This window comes from Pezoporus occidentalis, unplaced genomic scaffold, assembly GCF_034315485.1.
Source record: "Pezoporus occidentalis ecotype Australia unplaced genomic scaffold, CSIRO_AGI_Poc_V1 ctg68, whole genome shotgun sequence".
NCBI lineage: Eukaryota > Metazoa > Chordata > Aves > Psittaciformes > Psittacidae > Pezoporus > Pezoporus occidentalis.
Genome location: NW_026916030.1, coordinates 2,495,224 through 2,510,666, shown reverse-complemented (window position 1 = coordinate 2,510,666; position 15,443 = coordinate 2,495,224). Strand labels below are relative to the sequence as shown.

Here is a 15,443-nt window from a genome sequence, read left to right as displayed (position 1 = left end):
GAGGCCCGTCCCAAAGGACTAATGAAAGACCTGTGGATACAGATCACTTGAGATAACACTGGTACAATGCAAGTTAATGGCATGATTTATACGGCACTTGTACTATTATCTGCAAAAGAAATCTAAGCAAGAAATAAAAAGCTTATTGAAAACTATTTTAAAAGCACTCAATTTAGTGGTGTGCTGACGAGAGGAAGGTCGTATTTTCCAGGCATTGTCAAGGATTTCCTGGGGCAGGTATTAATGAATGAAGTGGGTGCGGTATTGTCCTGGATCCAGTTTCATGTGCTGTGTGGAAAGGGAGCAAGAGAGGCAGGAGGACGAACTGGAGAAGATCAGAGGAGTGAGAATGGGCACCTAGAAAACTATGTAATTGAAATTATCTGGGTTCGACAAAGTCTAGACTAAATGCAGGTGTAATTTTGACATTAATGTTTGTTTGTGAAGGGACAGTGATTCAGTATCTCACAGGACTACCAAAGGGACCATGAGAAGTAATCGGAACTGTAGCAAGGGGCATTGCTACTGCAGAACAGGTCATCTACATTAGATGTGCAGCTGAGAACCAGAATAAACCATGTGGAGAGGTGGGGAAACCTCCATTGATTGGGCATCTGAAGAGTATCTTTGGGTTTGTAAGAGCTGGGTAAGGTCTGTTTGGTCCAGCTCATGGCAGCTACATAGACTAGGTGAGCTACTGCAGTTCCTGCACTGGAATCCCTCATCCATTTGCACTGACGGTTACGGTTTCATGGGTCAGACTGCCTGTGAGAACTTTAGGCTTTTAGAGGAGCACTGTTGGAGAAGTGTGGACTTGCTAAGCTGTGTTCTTACGAAGAACAAAGTTGCTGGTGCTATTTTGCATGCTAGCAAATAAGAAAGTGCTAATATAGTGGAACTGCTCTATTTTCATTAACCTTGCTGCAGACCTGTTTTTCTTAAGCATGTTATTTGGGATATTCTGTTTGTTTTTAATGAGGGAGGCAAGGCCTTACTTGTTACTGCAGTGTCTTGCAGGTGTCTCTTTAGTTAAGAGGCACATGAATGTACAGAGTTTCTGCGGTTTTTCAGTTGATTGGGAGACTCCTGAAATCTTTCTTGGTGACTTTCAGAAACTTACAGAAGAGAAGTATCTCGTGGAGGAGCATGTAAACGAGGCAGCTATTGTTATTCGTAACACAAAGGAGCCCAAGCTGACTTTGAAGGTGATACTTACATCCCCTCTCATTCGAGATGAAGCAGATAAGAAGGAAGGAGGTACAGAGAGCATTTTCACTTGGTTTTAAGACTGTTCTATCTAAATGCCCTGACTGTGCAGCGCAGGGTGAACTGGGAAGCAGCTTTTTAATTGTATATCATATACTAACTGGATTGGCTACTGCCACCACAAATTATGCTGTTTGTGCCTTAAAAAGCCACAGTCACTTTATTTCCATGTAAACATGCATCATTTTCATCTGCAAGCAATATTGCTCAGTGTTAACCTGGACATACAATGAGATCCGAGTTCTTTTGCTCAGCCTTGTTGACTCTTGAGCACCCAGAGCTGCACAGTCTCATTTTCAGATTTAAGTCAGTCAAGTGGGATTGGTTTGTAGTTATCTTGATAAAACTTATAAAAATGTTTCTCTTTTTATGTAAAACCTCCTCTCCTGCAAAGCTCACCAGTGTGTCATCCTGGCCCTCAAGTTTTATTAGTTGATGATACAATGTGTGTGTTTTGAGCTTTAAGAATTTCCTCACTGGGATACAATTGAAGTTACAGTGCATTGAATGTTGTACCTCATGTCCTTAGAGCAAAATAGAAATAGAAAACTGTATTGTAGTTTCTTTCTTTTCCTTCTCCCGACCTTTCCACTGTAGTTCCATGCCCCTTGTTGAAGGAATGCTGACTGGTAGTACCGATGAGGTTGGAACCAACCGAGAAAAACAGAGGAGAGCAAACATAGCCAGATTTTGATGTATTTTAAAATCCTTGTCAGTAATTTCTGCTTCCGCTTCCCAAACCTGTCCCTAGAAACTTTGCCACTGGATGATGTCAGACCTTTGACCAACTGGCCACTCTCTGTCATGACAACTGAGGCAGCTGGGCCCGCCTGGGCGAGGGAACTCCCTGTTGCTCCTCTCCCATTTCTAGACTTGCCACAAGTCCTTTGCTTCCTCCTTCTCCCACTGAAATACTGGCACAGTGAGGAACGTTGGTCAGTTTCTCTTGGATTCTGTTGGAGGCGATGGCAGGAGGGATCCTCCTCAGTTGAAACAAACACTCAGTTGGATGCACAAAAACCTTACAAAACATATGAATGGCAATGGTTCCCTAACTGCAATGTCTGCTCACTCTCAAATTAGTAACCATGCTCTTTTGCGAGACCAGTAAAAATAAACCACACATCACTTGAGCTCTTCTTCAGCTTCTCATAAGATGCTGAGCTCAGCCCTGCAGTAGTTGCAGCTGATTCATGTTACTGGGAAAGAGCACAAAGTGCAGAACACACTTTAATGGCAAAGGCTTTGTAATTTTCTCCCAGGGGGAAGCACAAAGGCTTCCATCCAAGAATCTTCTTGCAAGAAGTAATTCTGCTGTGGCATTAACTGTCAGGCCTCCTGAATTCCTGAATGGGATTTTTATGCTTCCTGATGGTTAAAATGTAGGTGTTCTGTTTTCAAAATCTGAAAATATTTTTCAAAATTCTGTACTAATTTTTCAAAAATCTTAAAATGATTTCACTGCTCTCAGAGCAGTGTCACTGCCATTCTGCACAGTTGCTGAGGATAGCTAATGGATCTGGTTTTAAAGCCTGCGTTCTTTGACATTGATTCATCACAAGTGAAGAGAAACATTTATCATGTTCCCTTTCAGAGGTATGTGCAGTGTGATGTAGATTTCAGTAAACTGAAAGGGGGGGGGAATACCTTTTTCATAGTATTTCCAACCATATGTAGGTCACCTTCACTTAGATTCAAACCACAAAAACTTGGTATTTAATATCAAGAGCAAATACTCAGAGAAACTGTATACTGTAAATACACAGATCTCCAAAAGTGTCCTGCCCCTGACTAATGCCAGCCAAATGTAACTATACTTTCTATATGGGTTTTGAGTGTATTCCATACATTCTTCTGACTGGAGGAGCTCAGAACACTTGCCAGTGGCCTTTCATCTCCCATGGGAAACTGACCAAGGTTTTGGGTTCGGTGTGCCTGGCACTAATCTGTCCTCTAACCAGCGCGGCAAGGTTAGGCGCAACGGACCACGGTACCGGTGCTCCCATGTGTTCTGTAGGAATGCTGTGTGTGCCTTCATGCCCTGATGTCAGAATGTATTGAAAAACATTCCTGGATTTCTCTTCAGTCCCCACCTCTTTGGAAGAGTGTTCATGTTTAAGATGTGGTGTTTGTCCTATTTGTTTTTGCTGCTTGTTAGCAAAAACAAATAGTGGACCAGTGTGTGTGCATCTCAGTGTTCTCACAAATGGCTACCCATAAAGCTCTGCTTTCTCATGTCAACTTGAGCAGTCAAGCACCTAAAATTTCTGCATTTTTGCATCAGTTTAAATTCTAAACTTCTTAAGAAATTGAATTGTAGTCATAGCATCAAACATAAACTGGGTTTTCCAGACCAGAACCTTGTCGCTTGCAAATTAGTTGTTGTTACCAAGTGTTCAGCAACAACAAGCTCATGTAACAATAAACAAGTTCATTTACCAAAGTGGGGCAGAAATCAACTAACAGTCAACAACCAGTTCCTGCTGCAGCCTTTGCTGGGCAGATGGGGCCAGTGAACACTCCCAAGGTGCCCAGTGCCTTTGAAAGGGCAATGAGCCCCAGAGTTACCTTGTCCCCACAGAGAAGACAACGCTCCTCAAGTGGCCAGCAGTGAATGAATGAAGTTAGCAGCTGCTGTGTGAAGAGAACACATACAGCGAGTGGGGAGAGAACCACAGGTTCTATGTTGCACAGTGCAAGCTAATGTCAGGGCTTTGTTATTAACTGTTTATTAAACTTCTTGTATTGATGCCCCTGTTAAAAGCACAAGGGAAAAAGTAAAGTTTTGCAAACACACTTGAAAAGTTGGATTGGGTCTCACTTTCCTGACTGGCAGAGCATGAAGAAACATGCCATTCTCCCGAGGGGGTCAAAGGGAGCCTGCTGCAAGCCGCTCGCCCTCTCCACTGCCTGTCCTCCTCATCTTTCTGTTTAATGGAATCTTGCACTCCAAAGTTGGCTGACTGCAACATCTGTGCCAGGTGCTCAGGACATCAGCACTGGATCAGTAATTGGCAAAGTTCTCCAAGGGATTTGTAATTTAGACCTTTGGAAATAACCTTAATCCTGCAGGCGAGAGTATGATCCTAACTTGTTGAGACAAATCTTGTGAGGTTTTTCGTTCACCTGAATGGCAAATGGCAAATATTCTGTTTATGTTTTGTAGTTTAAAGGAAAAAATAATACACTTTGCCAATGGCTGCAACACACTTTGGCAAAGGCTTGTACTGAGTAAAACTCCCTGGGCAGTTAAAGATCCAGTTCACTGCAAAAAATGAACGATTTTGCAATCAGTCACCTTTGCCATTTCTAACATTTTAAAATAAGATTCTGATCATTCATTGACAGTACTTGTTTTATACAATACATGAGCTTTAAGCAGATGTTTATATTGTCCACCATAAAGTTTTCTTACAGAAATACTCGGACATACATTCAGTAATTGTGTGCCACAAACCACTGCTCCTAAAAATGACAGAATTGTAAAGGAAATTTAAAAGCAAACCTTGTGTTCCAAAGTGACCTTTTGTGCTCACAGAAATCCAGTGCTTTGGGACTTTGAAGCTTTTGTTTGCAAAACAGGCAAGAGGAGTGATTAATCCCTGTATTGTAACATGGTTGATAAGGGCAACAGGAAACAATGCAAATATCTGCTGCGAAGTTCACTAGGGTTAGAAAATAAGCTTATAGCACTTGAGTCTTCTGCAGCCATAAACTGTTTGACAAGAGACCTGGTTCTGTTCAGCTTTACACTGGTTCTTTTCTTTGTCTTTGGGCTCTTTTATCCATCATAACAGAATGTGCTTTTACCAGAGTAACCTGCCCAACTGAGCAGCACACGAGGTGGAAGCAACTTCCAACATGAAAGATTCCATTACACATGCAACCAAATCTATCCAAAGTAACCTACAAAATGTACTTTGGGATGTTATTAATAAATTGTACAAACTGTCATTTTCTCCTAATGTGTCCTAATATTTTAAATGTCTTACTGGAGTCTGCTGATCTAGCATGGCCCTCAGTTTGGATTTGGTGGTGTATTTCATTCAGACCTGTGCAAGGGTCTCAGGACCTGGAGAACTGTCCATTAAGAATAATGAAAATACTATCTTTCCAAATTAGTTATTTTGAAACAAAGTGTAATTCTGCATTCACAGGAAAATAACATATTCAAGGTTTTAGTTGAGCCATGAATTCATTCAGTTCTTCTAGTATGTTGTTCTCATGTCAGCTAAAAACTAAAATCTTTTAAATCTGATTTCACAGATAGGCAAAATCTGTCATTTGTGCAGGGTTTCCAGAGAATCTGGACACTAGTAACTCCTTAGGATGGAGAAGAAATCAGAGAAGAAAGGATGCATAATGTCCCTTGTTATAGAATAGGATGTGACTGCTAAAAGCAGCTTGTTGCATGCTGGATAAAACAATGGAGGGGGAAAAAGCAAAAAGAAGAAACCAGTGTAAACCTGCACAGAAGATTTGGGTGTCTTGTCTCTCAGAGCCTCCTTTGTGTTTCCTCACTGATTTCAGTTGCTGTTGGGAAGGGAAGATTTTTACAGGAGGGGACCTCCTCTCTAATGCGTTAAGAATCTGGGAGTTAGCAAACTCACTTCTTTCGTATGTTCTGGTTATGTGAAGGACTCATCAAACTGTAAAATGTCTTACCAGCATTTCTTGTGTATTTTTTTCACTGAATTGTACTGGCTGGTACTGTTCATGCAATATTATTTCAAATATAGTCTACGTTTTTCTTTGGAATTCTCAATTTATGGATGTAACTTCACTTTCTAATATTACAATTTTTTTAATATCCCCCCAAGAATATCTCCCTCTTGTCAAAAAAAGTTCATCTCTCTGAAATTCTGTGCCACCTTTGTGGAATAAAAGTCACGAAGAAGGGCAAGAAGAGTTATAAAAAGCCCAATACAACCCAACGCACACACAAAAAAAAAGAAAGAAAAGTGCTATATAGCTATTTTCTGCCCTGAAATGTGTTCTACATTTTTAATAAGATCCCAGATTGTCTGTAGCAGTGGCCATCTTTATTATTACTATTATTTTACATGGAGTGAATGCCTTTGCTTCTGTTGCACACGTGCACATTTACTACCTTTAATGGCTTGTTTAAATTAAATAACACAGTGCACTTAAATTCTGGGAGTCTTATTATCTCATTGAGATGCTGCCGCTCTTTTTGTATTGTGACAGAAACCCCTTGGTCAAATTGTATCTGTCTCTTTTTATCCCATTTTTACCAGTAGACAATGTTGCGATGAAAGATCCTCCGGACTTATTGGACAGGCAGAAATGCCTGGAGGCCTTGGCGTCTCTGCGGCACGCCAAATGGTTTCAGGTTGGCTATTTGTTCTTACCTTGTTGTTATTGTAGCCTTACGAGGTTTAATTTGAGACAGTTTTAATTTGAATGCCTCTAACTTCTCACTAGTCCCTCACAGAGGAAAGGTCTAGAATTCAGTGCTGTACTGTGCAAGGGCAAAGGTGACAGGTAGACAGCCACCTGGTTGAGAGGTGTCATGAGGCTACAAAAGCAATCTTGACATTTTGCTTCCTTTTTTATATGTCTCTCTAAATTGAAGCATTTTATATAACTTTTATTTTGCATGAAGCTGATTAAGTATTAAGTAATAATAATTAAAGAATCTATCCCAGGACTCTGTGCATTTAAAAACAAAATTGAAGGCCAGGTTTTTGCAGGTGTATTGGAATCATTTTGTTTGTTTTAGGCCAGGGCAAATGGACTAAAATCATGTGTAATTGTCCTTCGTATTCTGCGGGATTTGTGCAACAGAGTCCCCACATGGGCACCACTGAAAGGATGGGTAAGTACAGAAAGAGCTGAAGGCCACGAGGTCAGGTCTCAGATCTCCTGAGACCTGTAGCAGTGTCTGGACTGGAGAAAACAGTGCAATGTATGAAACTCCTCCTTAACCCCCCTTCCGTTTGCTCCCCACTAACCAAAACCTCTGTAGAAAAGTGCTTGTAGGGAGGAAAGAATGTATTTGTTCAGTCTAGAGAGAGCTGTAATGTTGTGGGCCTTGTGCATCCTCAAGGATTCACAGTAGAACCCCACTTGCTGCCTCCCAAATTTAGCTTTTCAAAATACCTTGTGACTGTGACAGGGCTGCTCCTCCTGGAGGTTAGTATTCCACCTTAGTGTGTTTGGGGAGGGCTGAGTGCCCTGCATACCTGTAGAGGAGCAGTTGGCAGGTCCTGGAGGCAGGAGAACTGATGACCCTGTGAGAGCATTGAGGTGATTTGGCTTTAAAGGCTCCTACTTTTAGACTTCCTGGGCAGTCAATGGAGAGCAGTTGGCTTCCGCAAAAGGTGACTTGAGAGCAGGGAACAGACAGATGTGCCATGAGCTGTCCTCTGGGGATGGCTCTGTCCCTTAGACCTGTAGTGGGTTACAAATTAAGTAAACTGATGAGAATGTCCTTCCCCTGTGCCCTTCCATATTTAACTGCAGTTACAGTTACCCTTGTGTCCATACTAATCATAATTTAATGTTTTCTAGCCACTCGAGCTTATATGTGAAAAATCTATAGGTACTTGTAATAGACCTCTGGGTGCTGGGGAAGCATTGCGACGAGTGATGGAGTGCTTGGCATCTGGAATTCTGCTTCCTGGTAAGGGGCTAAAAACGAACTTCAAGAACACAGAGGGTTGACCAGACAGCCTTAACATCTGGTGTTGCTGTGAAAAATGCCTGCCCTGAACTCCTAACCTGCAATGGGGCTAAAAAAAAAAAGGAAGTTGCCTGGCTGTAACTGAGTGCTTCCATGCAGTAGAAGTTAATGGGGAATGTTAAATTTGTTTCTGAATTAACCCCTATCTTATTAAGGGGTTGCAAAAAAATGGTCAGATTTAATTACCATGTTTCCTGTAGATTCATTGAAATATACATAGCTATCAAAAATACTTGTTTTTTTTTTTTCATTCATACTATTACACACAATTAGTGGTAACCCTGGTAAATTCTGTGGCCATTGCTGCAAGGGAGTAAAATCCTGAGGCTAGCTTGCATTGTAGGATGAGAGAATCCCTTGCTTCCCACTCTGCTGAAGGCAGTGTTGCAATATCCCTCAGTCCCCATTCTCATATTGCTTCCGTTGCAATATCCCTCAGTCCCCATTTTCATATTGCTTCTCATTTACTGTCAGTAATCTGCTTTGCCTCTCTCCCTCCCTAGGAGGCCCTGGTCTGCATGACCCCTGTGAACGGGAGCCAACAGATGCTCTGTCGTACATGACAGTTCAGCAAAAAGAAGCCATTACGCACAGTGCGCAGGTAGAAACCTCGTACATCTGAGGAGCTGGGTATGATAACAGGGAGGATTTCACTTCATTAAGACAATTTATTCCCTGCCAGGACAGCTGATTTTATTGGCAGTCCTGACAGTTCTTCCAGTGCACTACCTGGGAACGATTACATGATAGTTCATGAGTGCAAGAGTTAAATATGTGTTAAGTCTAATCCATAACAAAGCGCAGTCTAGTGTCTGTGTGCTGCTTCCATCCCACCTCAGGTGTTTACAGCACACAGCCCTTGTGTAGGCTCCCTTGTCCATGTGCCCTGCACTTTCTATTGCAGAAATTAATGAGTTTTAAATGTTTAGACATTAGTATTTTCTGTAGCTATAACAGGAGACAGGTGGAGAAACTCTCTTCCCATAGCAGAAGTGATTTTGTGTAGACAAACTTATTTAGAAGCTTAAAACAACCAAGGTAAAGTAGTGCTATGAAGTAACTTACTTTTCTACTGTCACTTTATAGCATGCCCTCAGATTATCAGCCTTTGGTCAGATCTATAAGGTTTTGGAAATGGACCCCCTCCCATCAAATAAGTCCTTTCAGAAATATTCCTGGTCAGTAACTGACAAAGAAGGTAGGTGCTGTTTGGTTCAAAAATCTCTAATTGGGCAGTAAACTAGGGGTTGATTTAGAATGGGTGAAATTCCTGGGTTAGGAGCTGTGAATGCAAAGGGAAGGCTTTTCTTCCTGTTAAATGTGATTTGGGGTTGGGATTTGGGTGAGATTTTTTTTGATTTGGGGGTTCGGGTTTTTTTAAATATTTAATTATTAGAAGCCAATCTGGAGGAGCAGCAATACAACTATAAAATACAGCTGATGATCTGCTTTAAGCACAAAGGCCCTTGGGGTCTGAAGAGTAAACGTAGTGTTTATGATTCTTATGCTGGGGAAGCAGAGACCATCAAAAAGCATGGAACGAGTGTCCACAATAAGAATTACTCAAGAATTCTTCCTAGAAAACAATATACATGTGATACAAATAAGTTTTCTCGTATGTTTTTTGTAAAAACATTATTAGTAGAGTTCTTGCCTTAGATTAACTGTAAAAAAAACAACACTGCAGATTTACACCACTCGTATCACACAATACTGGAAACAGACATCCTGCGTGGCATGGTACAATGAGCTAATACTGGCTTACGTGTAGCAGTAAGAAAGTTTTAACTGATGGCTGAGTTCTTTTCATTATAAACATGCAAGGACCAACATGGGACTAATCAGATTCCTGCTGTGGAATTTTGTTTTTCAATAGCAAATCCATATTACAAGGAAATTTATACCGTAGGTACAGGCTCCTCTGCTCTTAAGAGGCCATTTGAAGATAGTGTTGGGGATGATAAAGATCCAAATAAAAAGATGAAGCGTAATCTGAGGAAAAGTAAGTGCAATGCTTCTCCATTCTGTTTCCAAAGATCTATTGTATGGTGGGAGCTGGTTTAAAAGCTTCTCTGTGTTGGTGTGGAATAGCATGTGAAAAAGTCTTTGGAACAACAAATGTTGTCTCTATCACCCTGCATTTGGAATGTCAAACACATCTCTTATTGTGCATCTGATTTCCCCTGACATGTTTTACTAACTGAATGATTTGCATTTTTAAATGGGGTTACCTGTGAAGTTACAGTGAAACTGAAGTTGCCCAAGCAGCTGAGGTGTTTTACTGATAATGTCCCTGTATTGTGGGTGGGGTTTTTTGGTTTGGTTTGTTTCCCCCCCCCCCCCCAATTACTGCAGTGACTGCTGTGTGGAGATTTGCGTTTTTGCAGTCTTCCCCTTTTTGAGTTAGTTGTTGGTCTCTCAACACCTCCCATAAGAACAATAAAATGCTTAATCTACAGCACACTGACACTGCATGTGCACAGAGTGAAGTCCCTCAGCACTGCTGGGATTTAGCCGGTTCTGGGAGCTATTTTCATTGTGCTACTTTGGTGCCAGTTCTGGATCTCACTACCTGTAAAACTTGTTACTCCTTTACAGCAGCTGGGAAGGCTGTGGCTAGCTGCAAAAGAACTGTGTCAACAGTATTAAAACTTGGGTAATTACAGTCATTACTCCAAAGTAGAATGGCTTAGTAAAGACTTAACAGCCTTATGACCTCTGAGAGGCTGAGGGGTTATTTTGCTCCTTTCTACAGAAGGAAGGCACTGAAATGCAAACTGTTTTCATTTGTTGTTCATCTTGTTTTGTTCATTTTCCTTCCCCCCTCCTTCCCATCCCCTTTCTACTATCTTGTACTAGTACTAGATAGTAAAGCAATAGATCTCATGAATGCTCTGATGAGGCTGAACCAAATCAGGCCAGGGCTTCAGTATAAGCTGCTGTCACAGTCTGGTCCAGTCCATGCCCCAGTCTTCACAATGTCTGTAGATGTTGATGGTACAACATACGAAGCATCAGGACCTTCTAAGAAAACAGCCAAGCTCCATGTGGCAGTGAAGGTAAGGCAGCCTGAAGTAATCTGCTAACCCAGGTCTTGGAACATAGAGTATGAAATACGGTCAGAACTCGTAATATGTGACCTCAAAATTAAAAAGAATATTAGATAAAGCTGAGCTACTACCTGTGTACTGTAAACACAGCTGGGCATGGCTCAAAGAGCATCACTGGTTTATCCTAGCAGTGGGGAGGGAGAACTTCCCAGGGCTCTGCAGGTCAGCCCATGTAAGTTCTGGTCTGGAGGGATTCAGTTTTGTTCTGTTCTACTCCTTCCTCCTGCTGGTTTGAAAATGGCATGTTGCTGGCTCCCTCTCTCCCTTTTCTTCTGTGTGTTTATTCCTGGGTTGTGAGCTCCTGGAAATACAGAGTTGTTTCAGTCTTCAGTGTTTGAAGGGTACCTTTACACACTGGGGTAGACAGTGTACACCAATATAAATTATTGGTCTCCACTCAGTTTTCTAGTAAGACATTAGTATCATTCAGGTAGCAGTCAACCTACTGTTACTTCTTGTAGGTGCTTTTTGTGATAGAGCTTAGCTCTGCAGAGCAGTGACAGACTAGAGCACCCAACATGAACATCCTTGTGTTGCATGAGGGCAGTTCAGACAGCTAAAGGAGACAGTCTGCTGGGTTTCTGGGAAGGAAGTTTCCTACAGACAGTGCAGGGTACTGAGGGATCTGGCAAAGTGCTCAGTGATCCACGTTCCATTATTTATCAGCAGTCCTCGCTCACCAGGGAGCTCCCAGTGGACTGGAAGCTGGCGAACACGATACCCATCTACAGGCCTTGGCAGTGCTGGGTTAATGGTTGGACTCAATGATCTTAAAGGTCTTTTCCAACCTGAACAACTCTAGGAAAGAAAACCGCTTTTAATACAACTGCACTTATGACAGGAACAAGCCCATCTGTCATTCTGTGCTGCGTTTTGTTTCAAACAAGAATTTCCTTTTTAGAAGCTTCATCTGGCAACTTTCTGCTTTCCTTTGATTTCAGTTTTGAAAATCCCATTGTCCCATGTGCTTTCAAGTTCAAAGTGTCCAGAAATATCTGAGGGAATCTGTTGTTCCTCCAGGAAAAGTAGCTCTCTGCATGTGTGTCCTCCCAGACCTTCTGCTTCAGTCTTTTATTTTGCCTCCCTCCCTGCAGTTAATAAAAAAACCCCATGTAATACAAAACTTGCCCTGAAAAGCTGTGACTCCTCTGCCCTTGAACCCCTCTGCATCAGCCTGATCTGTGCTGGTGCCTGCCCAGCTCTGTTTTCTCTACATCTACACATACACAAATCCTGGGCTACACTTCAAAACAGCCATGATTCAAGCCAAGAGGAAATGGGTGGTGTGGTAGAGACGAGCTTTTTTTTTCCCTTTCTTTCTTGTTTTTTCCTAGCAGATCTGGGCCCCACTTTCCCAGACGTATAAGAGGGAATAATGTGATTGTTTCAGTTTCTAGATCTGACCTTTTTAACATTTAGAAGCCCTCAAAATGCAGCCAAAATGTACTGCAGCCAAAATGTACCACAGCTGTTTCAGTTTTCCCCATTGCCATGGTGGTTTTCTCCATTTCAACACAGGAGAAAATGTATTTCTAAACAATCTGCCTTAATTCATTCTTCTGTGTTGTGATCAGCTTTGTATTTATTTCTGTACTATTTTACAGTTCATGTCATGTGGCTATGTTGTAGGTTTTACAAGCCATGGGGTACCCAACTGGTTTTGATGCAGACGTGGAGTGTATGAGTTCCGATGAAAAATCAGATACTGAAGGTAAAAGTGAAACAACATCTTCAGTCTCAAGCAATAATACTGGAAATTCCACAGCTGACACCTCCGCTACCCTAGAGGTGAGGACTGCATTAGAAAGAAATCTTGCTCCCATAAGAGGATGGCATTTTGTTTAGGGTTGTGAGTGAGGAATTAATAAGAGTTTCCAGGCTCAAATCTGCCAGTGGCTTTGTGTCACTGCAGACAGATAACCAATCTTTGTGCCTCCTTTCCTCAGGTTTAAGGGGGATGTAGCAATCCTGACCTCCTAAGACCAGAAATTCTTGAAGGCAGGGGTTGTCTCTTGTAGTTAGTTTATGTATGGTCTGGTGACTGGGGTGGCTCCATCCTGCCTATTGCCTTTGGGCTGTAGTGATGCAAATGTCACAATTTCCATTTTGCAATAGGGGGGGTGTCAGAAAGATGTATTTACACAGTGTCTTAAACTGATACACATGAAGACCAATGAAAGTAGAAAAATTCATTAGGAGGTGTTAAGAAATCTGAGACCTAAGCAGGGGGAAGGTTGTGCTGTAAATGTAAGTAATTGTTCTGTTCTTTGAGTACTTGTCAAGATGTTAAAACATGAATTTCTTCAGTTGGAAGCCACCTCATTTCCATACGGTGTACAGTCAATTCACAGATGTATTTGGTTCACTGAGACATAACCAGGGAAAGGAAATGGGGGTATTTTATACTCCACAAACTTCCCTGTTAATTTTCCTTTAAAATTAATTTTATTTTATCACAAAAATGGGTAGTATTTCAAGATGACTAAGGTATTTCCCACGCAGCACGACTTTGGGTTTCCATGTTTGAGACATTTCACTTTCAAAGGGCAGGTCCTGGCACTAGGACTCTTGATCTTTATCCAAAATAAGAAGTTGCTTTGGCAAACAGTGCTTTGATCCCTTAATCTTTTTCTTCCTTAGCGAGCAGTCATTTGTATCTGTAGCTGAGTGCATTCTAATCCAGGCTGATACGCCAGTGCGCTGAGATCGCAGCTTCACCTTCCTCCCTTCCCAAACAGCTACAGATATTTCTGCTGAAACATGTGACCCAAGAGATGAGACGTCTCCAGTCTGAGCTCCGTAGTGCCAGGACGGAATTAGCCCCAGCAGCAGAGCTGTGTGTGAGGCTGGGAAGGCTGATCTCTCTTTTCAGTGATAAAGCCTTCAATTCCAAAGAAATGTGGCCTCAACTTCAGCTTTGGATGCTCTCAGGATTGGAATTCCAAGTGCAGCTGGTGTAGCTTTGTGTGGACACCAGACCAGGCCATAAGGACAGTAGCTCAATAGTAGAAATAGGTGTAACTTCTTTTGCAGTATTGTTTGTCCCCCTGCCATTGTTTAGAGAAGAGACTCTCCATCTGCTGTTGCAGCACAGATGTTATACTGAAGGCACAGCAGTGTTGCCTTTGATACAGCTCTGTACCTGGGAAGTGGCCTAGGGCTGCATGTTGGGAAGGACAAGCTATCACAGAGGCTTGTCAGTGATAATGCTGCCTTTCTCCAAGTGGCCATGTGGCACTGTCAGCCACCAAGCTGTAGATGTTTGTTTGCCTTTCAAAGAGATAACGGCTCTAAAGCAGCACTGTAACTGTCTCTCTAGGTAAGAACTCAGGGTCCTATACTCACAGCAAGTGGCAAAAACCCAGTGATGGAGCTCAATGAAAAAAGAAGAGGTCTGAAGTACGAGCTCATCTCCGAGACAGGTGGAAGCCATGACAAGCGCTTTGTGATGGAGGTGAGTGAAGCAGAGTTACAGGCTTGGTGGATTCTGACAGCCCCGAACTACATCATGTCTTGACATGAGGAGGAGGAGGGAAGTAAAATTTCAGCTATCATTTCCAAGTTCCCAATATGTGTGATATAATGGTTCACAGGATCACTTAAGTGTTCTTTATCAGCTTCATCATCTAGAAGCAATGGAAACTGTCATATAAAACACTGAGGATATTTTTGGTTTGTTTTTATGAGAGTTCTTTATGGGTGGCACAAGTGGGTATATCATGATGTTCCCAGGGATGAACACTAGGCATAAACCTATGTCTTGGTTTTCAGGTAGAAGTAGATGGGCAGAAGTTCAGAGGCGCAGGCCCAAATAAGAAAGTAGCAAAAGCAAGTGCTGCATTAGCAGCACTTGAAAAACTGTTTTCTGGGCCTAATGCAGCAAACAACAAGAAAAAGAAGATTATTCCTCAGGTAAGAATTATAATTTGCTTTTGGGACTACTCTGCTATCACAGCTCTGGGCTGCTTGATGATACAGAACTTCTACAGGAAACAAATGATTTGTCTCTTGTTTTATGCATGTGTGTAAGGTTTCTATTTTTACTCTTCTGTAATTATTGTAGAGTAACAGTATAATCTGATAGTTAGAACCATACTGTGGGAAACAGTTTAAAAGGAGGCCCAAAGAAAGAGAGGTGCTGATTAACTAATGGAGACACAGTTAAGATCAGCAGTTCAGTGAGGATGTGGAAGTCTTTTGTGTTTCAGGCCAGAGCATCTCCTGCATCATGTGAGATGCACAGATTTCAGGGAGGGTCATTTCTAGCCAGGTAAAGGCCTTGTAAGGCAGTGGGAAGCCAGCAGAGACAGAACAGAGAAAGGGTCAGAAGCCACCAGTGTTTGTTCATGACCAGGTTGGAG

The 15,443-nt window shown here is 42.0% G+C and overlaps 1 protein-coding gene and 1 long non-coding RNA gene across 15 annotated transcripts in view; one reads left to right on the top strand and one right to left on the bottom strand.

Annotated features, from left to right (window-relative positions):
- Positions 1 to 15,443, bottom strand: part of LOC134175284 (uncharacterized) — a 73,619-nt gene that overhangs the window by 31,935 nt on the left and 26,241 nt on the right. For 3 of the 4 annotated variants that reach the window (XR_009968954.1, XR_009968956.1, XR_009968955.1), the window contains exon 5: positions 7,473 to 7,680. This is a non-coding gene — a long non-coding RNA (uncharacterized LOC134175284). Of the gene's footprint in view, positions 1 to 4,178; positions 4,313 to 7,472; positions 7,681 to 15,443 lie in introns of those variants that run through there. The other variant, XR_009968957.1, reaches the window with a different exon arrangement.
- STRBP (spermatid perinuclear RNA binding protein) overlaps positions 1 to 15,443 on the top strand; it is a 65,636-nt gene that overhangs the window by 32,905 nt on the left and 17,288 nt on the right. For 9 of the 11 annotated variants that reach the window (XM_062641030.1, XM_062641029.1, XM_062641031.1 and 6 more), the window contains exons 5-15: positions 1,113 to 1,257; positions 6,525 to 6,619; positions 7,010 to 7,105; positions 7,801 to 7,912; positions 8,476 to 8,573; positions 9,059 to 9,170; positions 9,882 to 9,974; positions 10,832 to 11,031; positions 12,712 to 12,870; positions 14,402 to 14,536; positions 14,854 to 14,994. In XM_062641030.1, coding sequence (XP_062497014.1) covers positions 1,113 to 1,257; positions 6,525 to 6,619; positions 7,010 to 7,105; positions 7,801 to 7,912; positions 8,476 to 8,573; positions 9,059 to 9,170; positions 9,882 to 9,974; positions 10,832 to 11,031; positions 12,712 to 12,870; positions 14,402 to 14,536; positions 14,854 to 14,994 — 1,386 coding nt within the window. The remainder of the gene's footprint in view (positions 1 to 1,112; positions 1,258 to 6,524; positions 6,620 to 7,009; positions 7,106 to 7,800; positions 7,913 to 8,475; positions 8,574 to 9,058; positions 9,171 to 9,881; positions 9,975 to 10,831; positions 11,032 to 12,711; positions 12,871 to 14,401; positions 14,537 to 14,853; positions 14,995 to 15,443) is intronic. The other 2 variants (XM_062641026.1, XM_062641028.1) reach the window with 1 other exon arrangement.